Consider the following 22,081-nt stretch of genomic DNA (forward strand, 5'->3'; position numbering starts at 1 on the left):
CAACTATCAATAAAAGCACAAATTCTTAGAACCAAATCCACATACATCTGAGGATGAAGACGAAATCCAGTAATAATTACCCATGACTTCTCTACAAATTCAGAAAAATATCACCGCAATACTAAGTGGCTCGTATACCCTTGTATTAATTAAATAATAATCCTAAAAGTCGTAGTTCCTAAATGGGCCAATTCCTTCCAATTATAGACCGGTAGGTGGCTCTTACGCATGGTTTCGCATTGGCAATTTCGCACCCGTGTTGGCATTCGTTCCGTGTACTTCGGATAGGTTTTTTGACTAAACCACAAGCTTAAAGCTCTCTCACTCCCTAACCTGCTCTCTCATCTCTCTCTCTCTCTCTCTCTCTCTCTGATCTGAGCCGAGCTGAACTAAGAAAATGAGGTCTCAGATTTGCAGATCCGCTTCCAGAGCTGCGAGGTCCTTGCTCTCTACTCCCAAAGCCTCCTCCCGTTCCTACTCCGGTAACATTTCATCTCCTCTCTGTTTTCACCTTATTTTTTCAGCATTGATTTCTACTTGTTCGTTTCGTTTTTCGTTTCAGCTTTCTACTTTATTGATTTTAATCAAGTGTTTGATTCTCACAAATTCGGAGCTCGATCGATGATCTATGCGCCATCTGTTTGTTTTCATGGAAATTGAATAAGAATTCGAGCTTGACTAAGAAATGACTGGATTATTTTCTAGTTATTGGATTGTTTGGATGGTTCAACTTTTTTTACCTTTCCATGAATTGCTTTATCGTCAAAAACAACAAAAAAGGAAATATTCTTTTTTACATGAATCATTGTTTTTCTTTTCTTTTTTTGGGAAATTGTTATTGGGTTTTGCTTGCTTCTTTGATTTGATCTGTCGTCTATGGATTTGACATGGATGGTCCACGTATTGGGACACCGATCTTGTAGAACTCACCTACCGACGGTTGATGTACTGATTCTTTGATTTTTGATTCCATCCATGATTGATAAGTAGGAACTGTTGTGCATATAATTGCAGCATTGCTTTCTATCAACTGTTGTACATATAAAGGTCGTGGCTTTGTATGTGTTAGGCCTTTCCCACATCAAAAATCAGTGATTATTTCACTTGTTTATCGTGACCCACGAAAAATTTAGGATGATGCTTGTGTTTGTGTAAACCGGAGTGCAAGTTTTTTTTTATCGTGTACCATGTTGTCCATATTGCAGAAGGGCGAGCTGTAGCTACGGCTGCAGCAGTAGCGTTGGGTTCGAAGGCACCTTTGTTTGCTTCAAGTTTTGGAAGAGCTGGTTCTGACAATGCATCTAGAGGATGGATTTCTGGAGCACTTGCCATTCCTGCCGCAGGTATAGAGGAATAAAGCTTTATTTCAGTTTCCATTTACTCATTTTATCATGATATGATTTTTCTTTTTGTTTTTTAATCTGCTTTTAGTGCTGTTCATGCATATCTGGTCTCCTAATGCAATTATTCTAATTGTCTAATCGTGTTTTTGAGATTGTTAGATTATGTTTCAAAAGTGTGATATAAACAGTTTAGAAGGACATGATGGTTTTGGATGTTAGAAGAATACAGTACATTATCTTAAAAATTTGATGTCGATAAGTTTGGGTCCAAATGAAGAGGGGCCTTGTAAAGAAACAAATCTTCTTCTGTAAGATTGTTTTTCATTGACTGAATAAACAATTACATGGATGTACATATATATAGCCTTTTGGCTCTTTACATTTATACCCTTAGCTTCCTTAACTAAACTTGTACAATCCTAACTAACCACAACTAATAGCAAAACTAACTACATTTAGTTTTTCCAAACTATTTATCATTAACAGAAATGGATGATGTATCATCTGTCCTAATACACCCCCTCAAGCGAGAGGAGGAATCAGAAGTGATGCCAAGAGGAAGCTTGGAACACAAGTAGCGGAATCTGGTTTTGGACAAGGACTTGGTGTGTAGATCAGCCAATTGATCAGCACTGCACACAAACTGCACTTTAAGCAGATGAGCTAAAACCAGTTCTCTAATGTAGTGGTAGTCAATCTCGACATGCTTAGTGCGAGCATGGAATACAGGATTTGAAGCTAAGGAAATGGCGGAGATGTTATCACACCACAGAGTAGGCAGTGTAGGAATAGAACAGTGAAGGTCACGAAGGATTTTGCAGACCCAAGTGAGTTCTGCAGCAGTGTGAGCCAGAGACCGATATTCGGCTTCTGTAGAAGAACGAGCAACAGTGCTTTGTTTCTTTGCACTCCAGCTGATGAGATTAGAGCCAAGAAAAACACAATAACCAGTAGTCGACCGCCGATCAAATGTGCAGCCTGCCCAATCAGCATCTGAGTAGGCAGAGAGAGCAACAGAACCTTTGGTAAACCACAGTCCTTGGGAAAAAGAACCTTTGAGAAAACGGAGGACTCTTTTAGCGGCCTGAAAGTGTTGATCACGCGGAGCATGCATGAATTGACATAACTGATTAACAGCAAAAGCAATGTCCGGTCTAGTCCAGGTGAGGTATTGAAGACCTCCAACAAGAGACCGATATTCAGTCGGAGTGGAGAGAAGTGACCCACTGTGATCCAGTTTTTGAGAGCCAAGAGGTGTGCAGCAAGGCTTTGCACCCTCCATATTTGTCCGCTGTAGAAGATCAAGTAAATATTTCGTTTGATGAAGAAAGATCCCGTGGGAAGACCTCTGAACTTCCAACCCCAAAAAATAGTGTAAAGGACCAAGATCCTTCACCGGAAATCTGTCACTTAGCTGCTGAATAAACTGATGACAGAGAGTGGAGTTAGGCCCAGTGACAAGAATGTCATCCACATACACAAGAACTATAACCAACTGAGGACCAGGCAATACAAATAAAGATGCATCAGAGGAGGATTGGGTGAAACCAAGAGCATGTAATGCTTGAAACAGGTTATCAAACCAAGCGCGAGGCGCTTGTTTGAGGCCATACAACGATTTTCTGAGCTTGCATACATGATCTGGAAGGAGAGGATCAATGAAACCAAGGGGTTGTTGCATGTAAACAACCTCTTTTAAGTCACCATGAAGAAATGCGTTGCTAATATCTAATTGATTTAAGAACCAATTGTGTTGAACAGCAAGAGTAAGCAGAATTCGAATGGTAACCGGTTTAGCAACTGGACTAAAAGTTTCTTGGAAATCAATTCCCTCTTGCTGATGAAAGCCCTTGGCCACTAGCCGGGCTTTGTATCGATCAACAGTACCATCAGCCTTTGTCTTGACACGAAACACCCACTTGCAGCCGACGACATTTTGAGTGGAATGAGAAGGAACTAGAGACCAAGTCCCTGTAGATAGTAATGCATTATATTCATCCTGCATAGCAGCCCTCCAGTGAGCATACTTAGACGCTTGTAAATAGGTGCTTGGAACAAAATCAAGAGGAACTGGGAGTGGATGTTTAGTTGCTGCATAAGCCTTAGGTTTGTAAATTCCTGCCTTAGATCTAGTAATCATAGGATGAACATTAACAGAAATGGGAAGAGGGCGTGGCACAGGTGGTGATGCATCAGAACTTGCAGGCAGAGATGCAGGTGGTGAGACATCAGGATTTGCAGTTGGTGATACAGCAGGACTGGCAGGCATAGAGGCAGGAGGAGAAGCACCTGGTGTAGAAAGAGACCTCGGGCTAGAGGAAGATGAAGTAGCAGCACCTGGATTAGCAGGTTGAGTAAACTTGCTAAAGTAAAGGTCCATGGAAGAAGAAGAAACTGGAGAAGCAGTGGCTGACCGAGAGTAATGAAGAGGCAGGGACTGAAAAGGATATGCGTCTTCATGAAAAATTACATGTCTAGAGATGTATACTCGGTTGTCAATAGGATCAAAACAGCGATAGCCTTTGTGTTGAAGACTGTAGCCCAAAAATATACAGCTCTTGCTCTTAGCATCCAGCTTACTATGCACATAAGGTTTGAGCCATGGGAAGCATTGACAGCCAAATACTCTGAGTTTGGAATAATCCGGCGGCTGAGTAAATAAAATTTCCCAAGGAGAGATTGGAAGACCAGAGATGGGCAGGCGATTGATGAGGTATATGGCAGTCGAGAAGGCTTCTACCCAAAACACATGAGGTACATGAGAAGCAACAAGTAAAGTACGAGCTGTTTCAACAAGATGGCGGTGCTTCCTCTCGGCACATCCATTTTGTTCAGGAGTATGCGGACAGCTAAATTGATGAAGAATACCATGTGTGCGAAGAAAGGAAGCAAAAGAGTTACCAGTGAACTCACCCCCTGAATCTGAACGCAAAGTTTGTATTTTATTTCCAAGTAAATTTTCTACATAGTTTTTGAAGATAACAAATGTAGAAAATACATCAGACTTTGCTTTCAAAGGGAAAAACCAGCTATATTTACTAAAATCATCAACCAGAAGTAAGTAGTACTGGAAACCACTACTAGATTTAACAGAAGCAGGTCCCCACAAATCACAGTGCAACAGTTGAAGGCTGCGAGTTGAAGTTGAAGAAGCCACTCCAAAAGGAAGCTTGTGGTTCTTAGCTAGAGCACAGTCTGAACAGAAGAAGTCAACCGAAGATTTACCATGCACTGCAAGCTTATTAGTAGAGATGACCCTGCGAAATATTGAAGAAGATGGATGACCTAAGCGTTGATGCCACACTTGGACAGGAGCTTTAACACTGAGAAAGGCAGAGTGTAACGAAGGAGAAGAGGTACTGGAACTTTGCAGGGGATAGAAACCATCTCTAACCGGTCCCCGCAAAAGCATCCTCCCCGAAGTACGATCCTTGACAGTGGATCCATAAGGGTCAAGAGTTAATTCACAATCATTATCCTTAAGAAATTGATAAGCAGATAAAAGATTATGTGCCATGGAAGGAACATGAAGAACATTCTGCAGCTTAAAAGAATGATGAGGAGTATACAGAGAAGAGGAACCAACATTATGAATGGATAAACCTTTACCATTTCCAATATACACTTTGTCCTCTCCAGTGTAGGGAGTAGGAGAAGAGATGTTAGCAACATCATTGGTGATGTGAGATGTAGCTCCAGAATCAATTAACCAAGGCTGAGATGGTTTAGCAGAATGATGTACACACATGGCAGCAAGTTTAGCCGGAGGAATACGACCACAGATCTCGGGGTTCATGCGATCAAAGCAGTCAAGGGCCTCATGACTGGTAGATCCACAAATTTGACATTGAACTTTGAAGGTAGAAGAACCGGGATGATTGCGCGAGCCTTGATAAATCCGATTACCACGATTAGGATTGAAATTACCACGAGAATTGCGATTTCCTCGATTGGAAATGAATTGACTCCTGGGAGGCTTGCCACGATTGGAGTTGTACCGAGAGGCAGAGTGAAGTGGTAAAGACTGAGCAGCAAATGCCGAGGGAGTAGGAAGCAGAGGAGGCTGAGACTGCACAGAAAAAGCCTGAAATGGTTCAACCACAGATGCTGAAGCGACTGTCTTCCGTCGAGCCATAGAAAGCTCCTTGGTAAGTAAGAGACCGTGAAGTTCATCCAGAGACGTCGAAGACAAACGAAGCATTATAGAATCAATGAAGGACTCAAACTCATCAGGCAAACCATGTAAAGTAGCAGCAATTAGATCACGATCAGAGACGGAAGCACCTGCAGCATGTAAGGAATCTGCAATTTCCTTGATTTGCTGGAGATATCCCGAGATAGAATTGGAGCCTTTCTGTACCGATTGAAGGCGTGAGCGCAATTGATGAATATTAGCCTCCGAAACACCACCAAAACGCTGTTCAAGCTTCACCCAAAGCTCGCGAGAGGACGAAACGCCAACCGTGAACGGAATAATTTCTTCAGAAAGTGTGGAATTCAACCAGATCAGCAGATTTTGATCTTTTTCATACCATTCTTCAAAAGCTGGATTCAGTGAGCGATCAGCCAAGAGAGGCGGTGGACAGATCTCAGTGCCTTCAATCACACCGAGAAGTTTATAACGCCGGAAAATAGGAGCAAACAACGCTCGCCATGGAAGATAGTTGGAGCTTTTCAGTTTAATCGGCACCATACTACCAATGTTGTGAATCGTCAGAGAAGTGTACGAATTCAGAAAAGGAGGATTAGAAGAGAAATTAGGGTTTGGAGTCGGAGAAGATCCAATTGGGGACGAATCTGACGGAGAAGCCATGATCTCGAACAAGAATCAATCGACGAACAGAAGAGAAATCAGAGAAGAAAGAGTGAAGAATCAGAGTTGAAACACCAAGAATCGATCAAGAGAAGATCGATCGATGCGGAAGATGGATACGATGCTGTGAAGCACATCCATTTTGTCCTAATATGCTTATCATCTGTCCTAATATTATGGTATTATATTAAACTGAAAAGCTCCAACTATCTTCCATGGCGAGCGTTGTTTGCTCCTATTTTCCGGCGTTATAAACTTCTCGGTGTGATTGAAGGCACTGAGATCTGTCCACCGCCTCTCTTGGCTGATCGCTCACTGAATCCAGCTTTTGAAGAATGGTATGAAAAAGATCAAAATCTGCTGATCTGGTTGAATTCCACACTTTCTGAAGAAATTATTCCGTTCACGGTTGGCGTTTCGTCCTCTCGCGAGCTTTGGGTGAAGCTTGAACAGCGTTTTGGTGGTGTTTCGGAGGCTAATATTCATCAATTGCGCTCACGCCTTCAATCGGTACAGAAAGGCTCCAATTCTATCTCGGGATATCTCCAGCAAATCAAGGAAATTGCAGATACCTTGTCCCTTGCCCAAGTTTTAGCATTGTGGCTTCCGGATCCTCTTCAACAATAATTATACTGTGCTTAAGCATAGTAATGGGTTGGAATTGTGTCGCTTGGGATGTTTTCTTGACTTGACTTTCTTCTTTATTTTCTTCCAACCGGACATTATACATGAGCCCCGAAAGATATGTTACCTACCGTCAAACCTCTGCACTAATCAAATTCTATGTAGTGCTATTTATGTTTATGGGTTCTTCTCTCTCTACTTCCCCTTCCTGTCTTCTTGTCTCTCTCACGTGCTCATGCACATCCACACTTGAAAAGCTTTCGTGCATTTTCTGGTATTAAAGTTACTAGACAAAATCTTTGTAATAGCATGGCCAGGATGATTCTTTTAATTTCAGTCTCTACAAACTAAATCCTAACACATCCTTGCTTTCTTTTCTCCGATTTCTCTAGCTTACATTCTTGTCGATCAGGAGGTTCATGCTGCAGAGGTACTTCGAATACCTTCTGTGCCATTTTTTCTCACTGTTAAGTGTTAATACATCTTTTCATTCTATTTATTTACAAGTTTTTCATCCTCTAATCAGTTGGAACGCACCTTCATTGCTATCAAGCCAGATGGAGTTCAAAGAGGACTGGTAAGTTAACTGTTTGACCTAAGATTGTTCCCTGAAGCATGTGCTATGGCTTCCATGACATGTTTTATACCTTTTTTGTGCTAAGCCTTTTTTTTTTCTTTGATTCCAGATTGCAGAAATCATATCTCGATTTGAGCGGAAAGGTTTTAAACTTGTAGGCATTAAAGTGGTTGTTCCTACAAAGGATTTTGCGCAAAAGCATTATCATGATCTGAAGGAGAGGCCATTCTTTAGTGGCCTCTGTGACTTCCTTAGTTCCGGCCCTGTTATTGCAATGGTTAGTAGGACTAATCATATGCTTGGATATGACAATATCCTTTCATCTGGCGAATCTCATATTCCTAACTCTTGCAGGTCTGGGAAGGAGAGGGTGTGATCAAGTATGGTAGAAAACTTATTGGAGCTACAGACCCCCAAAAATCAGAACCTGGAACTATCAGAGGCGATCTAGCCGTTGTTGTCGGAAGGTAATAGCTTTGATCTTGAGTGTTTGATAATTTTATTGCATTAGTACTTCGCTTCTCAAGCTACATTCAGTTACCTTTTATCTTCTATTTAGTTTTCAATCTCTCTGTATTGTTCACTCCAATTCTAACTTGGATGCCACAATGCCACAATGACGTGCAGAAACATCATCCACGGCAGCGATGGTCCAGAGACTGCCAAGGACGAAATCAACTTGTGGTTTACACCAAGTGAGTTGGTTAGTTACACCAGCAACCAAGAGAAGTGGATCTATGGAGTCAACTAATCAAAGTTTTTGTTTTCCTTGATTTTCCGGCAATGTAGGTCGCCCACATGAAGAGTGGTGTGAAAGTAGAGATTATTGTTAGAATAAAATTAAATTCCATTTGGGGTGAGTGAAATCTTTTGCTAGTGTTTATTACTCTACTCAATAAAATTCTTCACCGATTTCTAATAATCTTTTACCTCAGTTTTGATTCGTAACTGCGGAGATGTGTATTATTTGATTTACTGCTTCACTTTTGCCAAGTTGATGCTGCTTAAGATATCACTCACCAAATCTTTAGCCAAAAAGGTTCACGGCAAGTGCAGGGTGTTCGCAATGGCCGCGATAAAGGTTCACGGCAAGTGCAGAGTCAATCCCAAGGAACACTTTCTCAACACGAAGGCTGTGAGCAAAACATCGCCCATGGCTCAGCCGCCATCAGAATCGCGGCTAATTCCGTCAATGGCAATTGCACCAGATCAGAAGAGCCATTAATATTTTGCTTGACGGAATCTATTAATTAAGCATGATATGAGGAACAATTTATATTTTGGTTATATTGGCAAGTAACACATTAGCAGGAAAAAAAGAGATTAGCCTGGGCCTATTCATATGATTGGAATTTTCCTTCACTTCCTAGGAAAAAGCCATAGGGTTTTTGGCATAGTTGGATAGTTTGAAACTAGGGTTTAATCTCCTTCATCCCTACGCAATCGTCTTCCATTTCCCTTCAACCCAGCGATTTCCTGCCTTTAATATCGTCTTCGATCTGCCGCCTTCAACACTGTCTCCACTGCCTGTGATGTCTCCCGGTTCCGGAATTGAAGAGCAAGGAGGAAGCGAAGGCAAAAGAGAGTTGAGAAAAAAAAAAAAAAAGAAAGGGAAAGCTTATGACAAAGCTCTGCAGCAGCAAGCATGGGCTGCTGCTTCTACTTCGACCAGTAAAAAGATGAGGAATGCAAGGACTTGGGACGAAGAAGACGAAGAATACCCGGAGACTCTGTCAGGTGAGAAGAAAAGGTTGGCTAGTCCTATGACTAAAAGGTACCATCTTTGGGCCGTAGAGAAGTCATGGTACAAGAGGTGGGAGAAAGGGGGTTCTTCTCGGCGAATGCCAACAGCTTGAAGCCTCCGTTTAAGATTGTTTGGCCGCCATGCAACAGGTACCCTTCACATAGGCCGTGCTCTAACTGCTGCAATCAAGGACACTTGGTTCGATGGCAGAGAATGTCCGGTTATAACATTGTGCGGGTGCCTGGAATGGATCATGCCGGGATAGCGATGCAGGTGGTTGTGGAAAAGAAGCTCATGAGGCAAAAACAGTTGACCAGACATGACAACAGCCGCGAGGAGTCGTGGCCAAGGTTTGGGAATGGAAGGAAAAGCACGGGAGAACGATTCTACAGTAGCTGCGCCGTTTGGGGGCTTTGTGGATGTTTCACGATGGATGAGAAGAGATCAAACGTTATGACAGAGGTTTTCTTGAGGCTTCATAATGCTAAGACGGAGGTTTTCGTTGAGGCTTCATAAGCAGGAGCTTCTCTACATGTGGTAGGTGAAGTCATGATTATTGCTTTTGTATTTACAATTTTATCTCTCTATAATTGAAAAATGGGTCTTTTTTGTAATATTAATATTTAACATTGTGTGATGGTGAATATCCTTGGTAGATTTGGTTTAGGATTCCTATGTAAATTAGTGATTCTATCCTATTAGGTGTTGTATTACTTGTAGAGCAAGTATGTCTCTCCTTATGCATGGTTTACTATAAATAAAAAACACTGGCACAATGGAAGCGTATCTACCATTTCCCTGAGCTCTATTCTCTCTTTTTCTCTCTGTTGCCGCAGGCCACTTCCTTTCCCTTTTCTTTGCCTTCGGTAAATAGGCCACAACACTATCAATCGCATCTCGCTCTCTTGGAGCTGCACTAAGGAATCGGAAAGGTATTTTCTGGTACAAACCAGTCCACAGTTCTCATCATGCAATCCAAGTATCCAAATTGTCCATATTTTTTCAACCTGGATTGCATGAAACATTCACCACCATGCATAAACCCCAAATTTTAGACATTTTGAATTTCAGATTCTGCTTAAGTTGTGTTCACATTATTTTATAAGGAAAACTAATGAAAAGGGCTTGATTTTATAAGGAAAACTAATGAAAAGGGCTTGAAAACTTTGAGTTTTAATGATAAGGACAAAATAAAGGGTAAAGTGAATAGTACCAGGATTGACTTTTTAATGTAAAAATGTGGTTTTTCGTTAAAGTGAACAGTACCGGGTGCTTTTCGTTAAAGTTCCCTATTTTATATATTATATTTGTTGTGAATTTGATGATTGTGTGAGAAACCAAAGAAAAAGAAGCAAAATTAGGGTTTTTCCACCCTGACAAGCGCGAACGATGGCCTAATGCCGTCCCAGGCTCGCTGCTGGAGCCTTACTGCTCCCATCCAAAACCCAGAACAGCGTCGTTTTGCGTCGTCCCTATCCTCGGACACAGGCCACCGCTTGGGCTTTGCCCGCAGTCGAAACCCAGCCCCTTAGTTCATGTTTTCTTGTGAAACCTTGCAGCCCCAATGACCTGTAGTCGTCCCCGACGATATCCCAGTCAACCCTGACCACGTGGTCGAGATTTCGAACCAGAATCTCACCAGATATTTCAAGATTCAATTCAACTCTCCTAGGTTTTCAACCATAGTCGCGAGCCAGATGCTCGCCGCCAACCACCTCAATATTATTGAGCTCGTGGATCGTCACCAAGCGCTGAGCACAGCCTCGGTGCACCTATAGAGCACCCGTAGCCATCCACTGCAACCCCTGATGTCAAGAAATCTATCTTCGCCGCAACCTAGGGTTCTAAGTGAACTCCATAACTCCCCTCGACCTAGGGTTCCAAGTGAACTCCATAACTCGCCTCGACCACCTTGAACCGAGATCACTTCACACATCCATGTTGGTTCGCCTGAGACCCATCTCTATTCAATCTATTCTACACTACAATTATAACTGGATACAAGCCCGAAATCTATTGTAGGGTCTACGTGTTAATTGTGTCCCCCTTACGTACAAAAATTGGTTATTAGCAAAGATTGGGAATCTATGTTTGTTATGATCATAACCTTTGATAGGCGATATCATTACTGCTCGTTTTGCGGATTATCACCTTAATGAGACAGTCTTTCCACCATTAAAGGGAGATAAGAACGTCAACATTCATGTAGAACAACATGAATTGTTGTGGACGAATCTCAATATGTCTCATTTAGATCCCTGTACTACACAATCTGAAACTGAAGTGAGACCTATTCTAGATCTTTAAAACGTTGCTTAAAGCATGTCGGATGCTTTTACTGATCTAACAGGCAGTGGCGGATCCAGGAAATAATGTTAGGGGGGTCAATAAGGATAGTGCGCAGCGCGCAATTTTTTTTTAACAGAAACGGCATGCATATCGTCATTTCATTGAGTCTTGGTAGGATAGCGCGACCAGCTACTCCAAAATCCTTGTTCAAAGGTCCTAAACGTTCAAACCTGGAGGAAGAGATTGCTTCAATTGTCGACCTTCTCGGAATCAAACACACAAAGTGTGTAAAGGTACTTGGAGCACCGAACCTTGAACTTGACAGCATCCTTGGTCCTCTTGATTTTGACATTGCGGGCATCCTTCCTTCTTGCAGTTAGAAGGAAATCCTTGATCTTATGGATCTGCTTCGGCATTTTGCTTGTTGCTCGGTCGAGACCGGAGGCTGTGAGTTCTCTCAAAGTTCGAGGAGGCTATCAACACGCCAGCAGCCTCCTTCTTCTTCAACCTGCAAGCGAACTCTTTCTTCTTCTTTCAGACATTTCATCGACCACGTGGTGTGCAGCTCCAAGAGGTTGCACCAGCAGCTCCAAGAGGTCGCACCAGCAGCTCCAAGGTTATTTCCATGGCTTCCAAGGGGTCGTGTGACCCCATTGACCCCACTGTGGATCCGCCCCTGCTAACAGGTCAGCCATCACCACCAATTGACTTATCTTTTTTCCTTGAATTGAAGCAAATCGAGTGGGGTTGCTCATGGCGGATGTGCATGCAAGGAAGGTGGAGGATTGGAGATAGGGAAGAAAACTTATGTTTTTTTTTTGGGTGGAGGGGTGGGGTGGGATCATGAGATGGAGGCTGCGGGTTGGGATAATGGATGAGGAAGGAGAACTTAGGGTTGCAAATTAAATTGGATTATTGGGCTTTCTTTTTATTTTAGTTATTGGGCTTAGAGAGGAATAGACTAAAAGGTTTGGGCCTAGGAAATGCAAGTCAGGTATAATAATGTTGATCTTAAAAACTACCAAGTCTACGTGGCACGCAGGCTGAGTAATTAATAAGCTAACTACGTCCTTCGGTTGTGTGCGGGGTGTGCCAACTCGACGGCCGAGCTCGGCCGGCGAGTAAAATTTATCGATGTTGTGTTGGGTGCAATGCTGACTTCTTGATCTTGCGACTACAGCCGAGGAAGGAACACGTCTCGGCCTACAGGTTCTAGAGCCTGAAGACAAGGCTGCTAGTTCTGTAAAGTTCAATATCAAATTCGGCTCTTAGGGTGCCGAATGTAGTAACTTGGTAACACCTCACTTCGCCGAAAAGGCTAATGAGATGACCTCTGCCAATAAGGATTCGAAAATCTTTCTCGATCGAGACTTGTATAGATAACCAATCGGCCTCGATGCAGTGTTGTTTATCTAAACTAAAGGTGCTCCGCGGTCGGCTAATTCTACAGCAACAGTGTTGTTTATCCAAATTGAAAATGTTCGCCAGTTGCCTTCACAATGCTATTTATCCAAACTGAAGATGTGTTGGTGGAAAAAGAAAATAAAAATCTCAAGGTTGTTGAGAGATTTCGTGTAGAGCGAGGGTTTGCGCAGGCCAATTTGTGTGTTGAATTGGAGAGGGCCTTTCGTTACTTACAGCTTTGTATTTATAATGAGTCTCCTTGATCGCCAATCCAATAGAGACCTTTTTCCAAATATCCCAAAAACAATATCAAAATAACTGATATTATTTTTAATATATTTCAGCAAAAGTCTCCCTAGTCTCCTTATGCATGTAGACTTTTACAAGAGGAACAACAGGTGTCCTTTTGAAATCTTGAAATACCCTTTCACACGGTATGCATATTGTATTCCCACCATCAATTCTTATCACTTTGCACTCAATCTGACAACACCCATCACCATGCAAAAAAGCCTAGCCTACCTAGGTTTCTTATCTCATCATTATCCATGATTTTACTTTTGGAGATCATCAAATCCCATATGCTAATCTCCACTCCAAATTGTTTCAATCTACACGTCCGCTGCCAATCATCCCAAATTAATTTGAACTGTACTGCTTGCTTCATTATTTGATTAGTCTTTGAACTTGATAATCATCCTGCCATACTCTGACTCCCTTCATGACAGTCATGCTATCTTCCCAGAAATTGCAGCAATATTAAACCACACGGCATTGTATCACCACGACTTTATCACCCAACTGTGCTCTCGATAATTCAATATATTATTAAGAGATAATTATTATGATAAAAATCACAATATTATTTCCTAATAATAACCAAAATTATCTTGACTTAATTACCTAAAGGTTTAGAACTTCGTTCACTCAACAACTTCGATCATTCGGGCCGATTGTGTAATTTTGGGTCCAAACAGATAGTTATGTAAAATTATAACTTAAATTAATTTATATTAACGCCAGTTTGGTTCAGTTCAAACCGATTATTGAGAAGTAAGAACTAGAACCAAATTTGATCTATTTGGTTCCGTTCAATTTCTGAACCGGTTTTGGCTTTTTTCAGTTAACGCGATTTTTTACCTTTCTTAAACGGGTTCAATTTGGTTTTCCGGTTCGACTGTTTTTATGCCAACCCCTACTTTGTGTATCCTCATAAAGCCTAGCCCTAACCCTAATTCCAATCAAACACCGCGATTGACGATTGATGATCTAATCTATGTTCTCTACTCTTCATTCCATTCAAGAACTATATGGAAAGGATTCCAATTCTTGTTCCTATTTTCAAAGTCCAGTAAAAAAAACATGGCCTAAGAGTTAGCAAGTTTTCCAACCCTTGTTTTCTTTCTGACGTTGGATTGATTTATTGCCGTTTTTCAAATAGAGTTTTGCAAAATTCTCCGTCTGGCCTATGAGAACTTGAGGGAAGGCAATTGATATTTTTACATGTCTTACCACCAAGAACATTGTACAAAGACCAAATACCAACTAGATATTGGTTTAGCAGTGTACAGACATCCTTAGTTCGAATCCCCTTCTCCCGTTGATCAGATGACAAATAAAAACATCGGAAAGCTAAATGATTGATGTTTAATGACACTAATTGTTAAGATCTCAATTCGTATATGTACATAAACACCGACCATCATAAGAAAGTTTAATAAAAATAATTTACTAAATAGTAGTGGAATTAATGCTAAGTTCGTGGAGGAACTTGAAAAAGAGGAGGCTCATCAGCGGTAGTAGCAAGAGCTGCTCTTTTACTCTGAAGCAGGTGCCGGATTTCCAAAATTATTTGGGACAAAACGAAAAGAGAAAAGGCGCACAAAAAAAATGTCTTAAAAGGTTTCCCTCCATTTCCGTAAAAGAGACCAATGAAAATATTGACAAGAGCAAGCACGACCACCGATCTCCCCACCCATTGATGGCTCTTGTTCCAGTACTTCCTGACCTTGGAGGTCCTGGATGGCCTCATGATAAACTGGCATAGCTGTGATCACAACTACGGAAGTCAAATTTAAGAACTCAAATAAAAAAGTTCAGAGAAAAGAGCACCACATAACAGAATTATGATGGAATGACCATATATATTGATATGCGACACCAATTTTCAGGGACTACATTGATCGATTTTCAATTTTAGGAACCATCTTGATGAGGTGGGTCAATTTCAGAAACTATTTGCGATAAAAATCCTTTCTATAATTGAGTTTTGGAAATCATAGAAAAGTATGGTTTGATGATGGATTTTCAAATAAGTTGTGCATGACTTGCACCAGACCTTTTTGAGCGGTAGTTAATTTAACATTCAAAGTATCGATTGACACGTCAGACACACTCATTTTGAAGGATCTAGTGCGAAACGCATGCAACTTTTCAGACTAAAAAATGCATGAAATTCATCATATGGGACACAATGTAACAAAATTTTAATTGAGGCAACACGTGAGATTAAGAATTAAAGAAAGGATTACCTGAAGAACACTGAGTGCAAGCACAATGTACCCTATGGATCTGTGGCTGTTAAAGTCAGCATGTACTAGTTCATATAGTGTCCTTCCAACAGCCACACCAGAAAGCCCCACAAAGAAACCTATAAACTGAACTGATGAATGAAGGTAGTACCACAAAGGCTCATACTCCCTAAGATATCTGGCCATTGATGCTCCGAATGGAATTATTATGCCCCATCCAATAATAGTTAGTATTCCATGGGTCATCTTCACTTTCCTGCTGTCTACAAACCCTATACGAATGACTCCTGCATCCATCAGAGACCAAATAATTAGAACACATATATTGTTTTTTATATATGTACAATGACACATTTACACTAAGAGGTGGGAGGATTTGGGTTAAACCACACAGTAAGTCAATCATAATAATTTAGTATCAAACTTAACTTGCCATTTACGGAAGTCAACCACACAGTGTACAACGCTACACTGTAGTGCTAAGTAGCATATATATTGCTAATTTACTGCAAATTCTAGCATATCGATTAATCAATGACCATGTTTAAGAACCCAAATAACCTAACAAAAGTAAACTGCAGGCTATCGCTAGACCTCAAAAGCTAAAGTTGTTACAAATGTGTCAATCATGTACAAGATGAGACTCCATCATGCACGTGGAGAATGAAAGAAATGTAGAAATAGTAAGACATATATTTTGCAAATCGAAGGCTCCATTTTTCACCACCACTTTACCGAAAAGCTTAAACTGTTAGAAAGTGAGTAAATAACATGATCGAAAACAAATCAACCTATGAACCAACCTTTAGGGAAATCAACTAACAAGGCGCTTCTATATTTATGCGTTGGTAGGATGTTGTTAGCACCAGGCTTTCCATACCCGGCAGCAAACAGAAAGGGCTGACGATCAAGACGACTGGAAAACTGGAGTTGAAACCCTAGATAAATGATTTGGTCCTTGACAACAATGGTGGGTGTAACATTTGTGAATTTCAATTCACCTTTATCTGGTATGATTTCATCATTCCTCGTACGTCCTTTCAAATAATATTGCTTTACTGTGCCCGATCTGCCGTCTCTGTTCATCCATCCCACCACGGCACTCGAACCAACCATCATGCCGTCCTTTGACACCCCGACTCCGACCCAACTGTTTTCGTTCATTCCCGATAGTACAACGGTAAGAACAGCGTTATTATCCTGAAAGAACTGTTATATTACATCATGTCATGGTCATGTCACGCCATATAAAAACGTAATTAGTAAATGAAGAAATTGGGTTTAGCTCATAATCGATAATATACGATCGCTTACGCTAATACGGTAGCCGTGCCAATCGAGGGATGAACAGATGGATTTCGGTATATCATGATAGGGTGGCTGGAGAACATTTAAACGTGTTGTACAAAAATTAGGCAGTACTACGATATCATTCTGACCAGCATTGACCAATCTCTTATTTGGCTTTAATAAAAATATCATCATCGTGATCATGAAGACATAGCTCAACATTATCAAGGAATTTGATGAATTCCTCATCATCACCATATGGTCATATGATCTACAACAAAAAAGAAGGAAGCTAGCTAAAAAAAATTTATCTTAATCTGTGAAGTTGCATGTTGATCACGATGATCACCTTCGATATTTCTTGATTTGCAAGTAAATATTAAAAATAAACACCCCCATAAAAGAAAGAATTAGAAAGAAAGAAAGAAAAAGGAGAAGCTTATACTTTTTTTTGTTTTTTTACAAAATAAAAAATTATGATATTGGAATTGATTTAGGGTTTGTCATGAGGGTGTGGAAAAGAAAAAAAATGATGGGGTATTTCCTAGGGTTTGAATTCTAACATGCATGGCCATGAAGAAGGTGATGGATGGTTCCCGCCATTTTTCTCCCCAATGGCCACTCAATCCTCTGGCCTTTTTTTATGACCGCAAATTATGAGAACCTGCAGAGATATAGAGAGTAGAAGAGGTCAACGAGGTCTCTGCATCGTACTTACATAGATAATTCCCTCTCCACATTTAATTTAGTAGTTCCTCCTCCCAATAATAATCAAAATATATGATCATTATTCTAATTTATAACAACTTAGCTAGCTCTTCTGGTTTGCACAAAGATTGAAATCCAAAGTCTAAACGCAAATTTAGGGACAAAACACAAAGACACTCATAAAAAACTAAATATCTCTAAGCTTTTGTAAATAATCTAAAACTAGAAAACGCAAGAACTCAACTTATTTGTTAACTACATGAATATATGATAAGACAATGTTAGAAATTTTGTGACAAATTGTTTTGTCGCTTGGTAGTGTTGAGTGGCAGAATAGTCCAATCAATAGATGACTTAAACTTAATGTTACAGTTTTAAAAATTTCCGCCTAGCGTCGTCTACGTCTCGCCTAGGCACTAGGGTTAGTCACCATCCCGATTAATCCCTAGGCGTTTAACATTAAGAAAGGGCGCTGGCCTAGACAAGTCTAAGCGCCCGGCTAGACCGCCTAAGCACCCACCTAACTTGCCTAACCCGCACAAACCTGCTTAGGTCGCGGTTCTCACTTAAACAGAAAATCGATAACTTTCATTTTTGCATTTTATTTTTTTTTAATAAATTACAAGAGACTTGTTTAATACGTAGATGAACACACATTATACGCTTGTTCTCAATTTTTTCATTAATATTTTATAATTTATTTGTCATTCTATTTTACAATTTATTTATCTCAGTACAATTCTGTATGTTTTAAGTATAAACAAACACTTATTTGTACTATATATATAATAAATATACTTAAATCCGCTTAATCCGCCTAGATGCCTAGGTGCTAAGCTCCAGTCTTCACCCAACTAGCGCCTAGCGTCTTTTAGAACCTTGCTTAATGTTGTTACTAAATTTGGGACCATGTACCGTCATCAAAGTTCTTCTACTCAACATGTCGCGTGACATAGGGTTGGCCACGGATTGGTTCGGTGCAGTTTTGGGTGAAACCGAAACCGAAACCGAAATTTTTTGCGGTTCAGTTCGGTGCGGTTTTGAAGCTAAAACCGAAATAAAACCAAACCGTTTGGTTCGGTTCGGTGCGGTTTCAAACGGTTTCGGTTTGGTTTTTAAGAAAAAATGTACAATTTGCAACATATTAATAAGCATTTCCTAATAGCAATAGGAAAAAGACATTTGTTATGTAAACAATTAGCATGTTGCATGCAGTTGTGATGTTAAAACATGTTTGTGCAACAAAAGGGTGCCCTTATAATGTTTATCATAAAACAAGTTGAATAAATTTGAATTCATTAAACGTGAGCGAAACTTTGATACTAGAATATGTGATATCATGCTTCAAATGAGTGGACTTCATTAAATCATTGTTCGACTCTTGATAACAAGATTAGTCCACCCTTGTACATATATGTGTGTGTGATGGTATAAAATAACAAAGGTCCTTCAAGTTAATGAACGAAAGAAAGTGATGAATGATGATATTCTAGTGTGGTTGAGTCTCATACTAAGTGTATGGATTCTAACAAACAACCAATTAAAACATAAAATATAATATGGACATTTAATTAAATGTTTATTAATATTTTCGGTGTGGTTCGGTTTCGGTGAGGTTTTCAAAAGCCAAAACCAAAACCAAACTGTTTTCCATGTTGCAGTTTGGTTTGAAAACCGAAACTGTTTCAAAACCGTAAAACCAAACCGTTCGGTGCAGTTCGATTTGGTTCGTGTTTCGGTTTCGGTTTTCGGTTCTAAGTGCCCACCCCTAGCGTGACATGAACAACTCACACAAGTTTTCTTAGTCCAAGAGTTACGTATTGGTTTCTCAACTTTGTGAGACAACCACTAGCCTCAAAAGCTTAATTTATCAAGGAAGATGCTAACAATGTATTTTAAGCTTGCACATTCTCTGACGTATATCCTCAAACTGATTACATAGTTTTTCCTCTCCCTTTATACGCACGGGCCGAGTAAACTGGTCCTTGTGAGTTGTGATTAATCAATTTGATGAGGAGCTGTATGTGCATTATTATTAATGGGCCGATAACAAGCCGGCCACGTTTGTCGTAATGCACATTGCCCAGTACATCTTTAGCTTTCAAACTATTATTCTAACATCATACAATTGTATTGCATTTTACTGTCTCAACTTTGAATCACATAACAAACTTATATATCATTTTTTGAACATTGCAATATCATACATTAATTTATGTATTTGTTGTAATATCAGACATTCACTAATTAATCCATTAATTTGACTGTTAATGATGATGTATCAAATGTAAGTCCCATTTTTTCTACTAATGTGATATTAAATTTGTGCCACATGAACAAACAACCAATTAAAATTATATGAAATTTGGAAAATGTTATGGCAGGGCATCAACGGGTTTCGTAATACGGAGCAGTGGTGTGGCGTCGGGTCGGGCTGATGTTGTTTCTTGAAGATCGAATTCGGGTCTGGTGGTGCGACGGCGCAACTTTCGTGACTTTTAGGCGAGCGACAGTTGATGCTGGTCTGGTGACTGGTGGTGGCCCTGGTGGGTCAAATCGTAGTGGTGGTGGGGAAGGAGCAAGCGGGTTCGGGTCAAGCAGATTGCGGGTCATGATCTCATTGGTCTAGTGGCGGGTCAATGGTGCAAGGGTGCAGAGGTGCAACGGAAGAACAGCGTATGAGCAGGTTGGTGCCTCTGTAAGCTGATGCTTCAGAATATTTTTCTTTAACTAAATCTCAACAAAATTGATACCAATCAAAATGAAATTGGCACCAAATGATACAACTTAATTTGCATGGGTGGAGGGGTAGAAAGGAAGATGGAGATAGAGAGGAGTGGAAGGGTTAACATACTCGGGTTGGGGGCTGCTAATGTTAAGTCTTTTGAATATAATTTAGAGGTTGTATTCTATTTTCATAATTTCATATAATTTTAACTAGTTGTTTGTCTACATGGCGTAAATTTGACATCACATCAGTAAAAACTTAAGATCCGAAGTTGACACATTATCACTTAGCGACCAAATTAACAGATTGATTAACAAAAGTCTGATATTGCAAGGAATTCGTAAGTTGATGTATGAAATTGTAATATTCAAAAGATAAAGTATGAATTTGTTATGTGACCCAAAGTTGAGAATGCAAAATAATAATACTTGGCTAATTAAAGGATGAGTACGAGTTTCTACTAAAATTATTCGTTGTGATTTATAAAAATGTGTATTTATGATCAGAACCATTCATATTATAAATCACTCTAAAAATCGCCTCTACAAAAAAACCAAATAAAACTAAAGTTGTTTAGTTATCAAATTGTAAAAAAAACAGATAAATAGAATTGGTAAAATCCAACTATTTATGTATTTGCTATAATAAATTAACTAAACGAATTAGTTTTAATTCATTTTTTACAAAAATAATCTTGATAAAATAATTAATAATTTGAACGATTTTAATGATAAGTACAAATCTCTGTAATAACATGCAGAATTTGGAATAACAAATCCTTCTCATTCTTAAGTAACTAAATATTATTTAATGCAAAATATAACTTACCATATCTCGACGTCACGAAGGTCACAAATATTGGAGAAAGATGGCAGCTTTGATAGATTTTCTGTCGGTTAAACGCGTATCTGGCACGACTACGTAATATCATGCTGATAGCAGACAAAGAAGGCCCAAGTGGCCTTGGCGCCAAGTTTCCGTTAATTGCACAGTCGGAGGCTTTTTTTTTTTTTTTTTTTTTTTAATTTTTAAAGGAGGACAACTGGTGGCAAGGTTATCCATCCTTTCTGGATCTAAAGAGGCTATGAGGAATTTTATCTTGCATGTGGCCACAGTTAAGCAGACTTACCAGTTCAGAGTTTCAAACCGGGGACCTTCCATATTTTTTTTGTTTATTGAAGAGTCGCAATCCGCAACTTTTCAGTTCATAGTTTTGAAAGACACTTCCATATATAAAATCACTAGCCTCTTTGCACGCACTAACATGCGTGCGAGAGGCATTTTTGCATCACGGGCACGCGCCCCTAAATGTGTATTGTGTTAGTTTTTTTTCCATTGTAATTGTCAATGTATATGCTTTAGAAAGTATGATATGGTTGCACATAACTGGAAGCAATAAATTTGAAGTTGTTGACGTGGATACTCTCTCAAACACAGCAATGCCTATTACAGTGTCCTCACGCGCGTGCGAAAGACACTTTTTTAATTACGGCGCACTACGCGCGACTTACACATTTTAGATATATTTATATGCGAGGATTGGTTCAATGTATAGAAACATAAAATAAAGACGATTATTCTCTCTAATAATACATGCAAGAATTTAAAGTATTTTTTCTAGAATATGTTGAAAAAAAGTAATAAATAACAGAGAAGATCCTTATAATTTAGTTGCAACTAAAAACTAAATAAAAAGTATAAAAACAATCCAAGAACTTCAATTGACCTTGATACACTTGACAGCAAATCATATCATGAACTCATATCATTTCGTCCTGTTGAAAATTTAATGTGTTTGGTTAAAATCAAATATTAGCATTATTTGTAATTGAATTGCATTAAAAGTTGAAAAAGGGAATTAAACATTAAAAGAAAGAATAACCTTATGTTGAGGGAAGCAAAATACATTTGATTAAAAGTGTTGCGTGCCCCTTAAAATCTTTTAAATATACGACGTTTATTTGTAATCTTGCTCTTAGTCCCTCTGTCTTTTACTTTAGATTAATCCATAATGTTTAATTTCTTTGCCG

General features: G+C 39.6%; 2 protein-coding genes and 1 pseudogene across 4 annotated transcripts; 1 reads left to right on the forward strand and 2 right to left on the reverse strand.

Moving 5' to 3' along the window:
• Window positions 1–256: 256 nt before the first annotated feature.
• LOC126599668 (nucleoside diphosphate kinase III, chloroplastic/mitochondrial-like) lies at window positions 257–8,279 on the forward strand. The gene is made up of 7 exons (XM_050266083.1): window positions 257–482; window positions 1,206–1,343; window positions 7,173–7,210; window positions 7,307–7,357; window positions 7,467–7,634; window positions 7,712–7,824; window positions 7,985–8,279. The coding sequence occupies exons 1-7, from the start codon at window positions 398–400 to the stop codon at window positions 8,106–8,108; spliced, it is 717 nt and encodes a 238-aa protein (XP_050122040.1). The 5' UTR covers window positions 257–397; the 3' UTR covers window positions 8,109–8,279.
• Window positions 8,280–11,597: 3,318 nt separating this feature from the next.
• On the reverse strand, window positions 11,598–11,842 carry LOC126600310 (60S ribosomal protein L38-like; annotated as a pseudogene).
• A 2,582-nt stretch (window positions 11,843–14,424) lies between these two features.
• On the reverse strand, window positions 14,425–17,264 carry LOC126600229 (cytochrome b561 and DOMON domain-containing protein At3g61750-like). Of its 3 annotated transcripts, none has more exons than XM_050266796.1 (4): window positions 16,640–17,264; window positions 16,129–16,525; window positions 15,326–15,612; window positions 14,425–14,841 (listed from the first exon to the last, which is right to left on the reverse strand). In XM_050266796.1, exons 1-4 carry the CDS (start codon window positions 16,871–16,873, stop codon window positions 14,548–14,550), a joined length of 1,212 nt encoding a protein of 403 aa, XP_050122753.1. In that variant the 5' UTR covers window positions 16,874–17,264; the 3' UTR covers window positions 14,425–14,547. The 3 variants fall into 3 exon arrangements, with proteins under 3 accessions (XP_050122753.1, XP_050122754.1, XP_050122752.1); XM_050266797.1 differs by having other exon boundaries at window positions 16,327–16,534; XM_050266795.1 differs by having other exon boundaries at window positions 16,129–16,534; window positions 16,640–17,262.
• Window positions 17,265–22,081: the final 4,817 nt, after the last annotated feature.

The sequence above is a fragment of the Malus sylvestris genome, chromosome 14, assembly GCF_916048215.2.
Source record: "Malus sylvestris chromosome 14, drMalSylv7.2, whole genome shotgun sequence".
Taxonomy (NCBI): Eukaryota; Viridiplantae; Streptophyta; class Magnoliopsida; order Rosales; family Rosaceae; genus Malus; species Malus sylvestris.

Coding starts and splice junctions, on each gene's coding strand:
- LOC126599668 (XM_050266083.1), top strand. CDS start 398: ATGAGGTCTCAGATTTGCAGATCCGCTTCCAGAGCTGCGAGGTCCTTG. Junction 7,358..7,466: donor ATGGAGTTCAAAGAGGACTG/GTAAGTTAACTG, acceptor CTTTGATTCCAG/ATTGCAGAAATCATATCTCG. Junction 7,825..7,984: donor CTAGCCGTTGTTGTCGGAAG/GTAATAGCTTTG, acceptor AATGACGTGCAG/AAACATCATCCACGGCAGCG.
- LOC126600229 (XM_050266795.1), bottom strand. CDS start 16,873: ATGGTGATGATGAGGAATTCATCAAATTCCTTGATAATGTTGAGCTAT. Junction 16,535..16,639: donor GGCACGGCTACCGTATTAGC/GTAAGCGATCGT, acceptor GTAATATAACAG/TTCTTTCAGGATAATAACGC. Junction 15,613..16,128: donor GTTAGTTGATTTCCCTAAAG/GTTGGTTCATAG, acceptor TGATGGATGCAG/GAGTCATTCGTATAGGGTTT.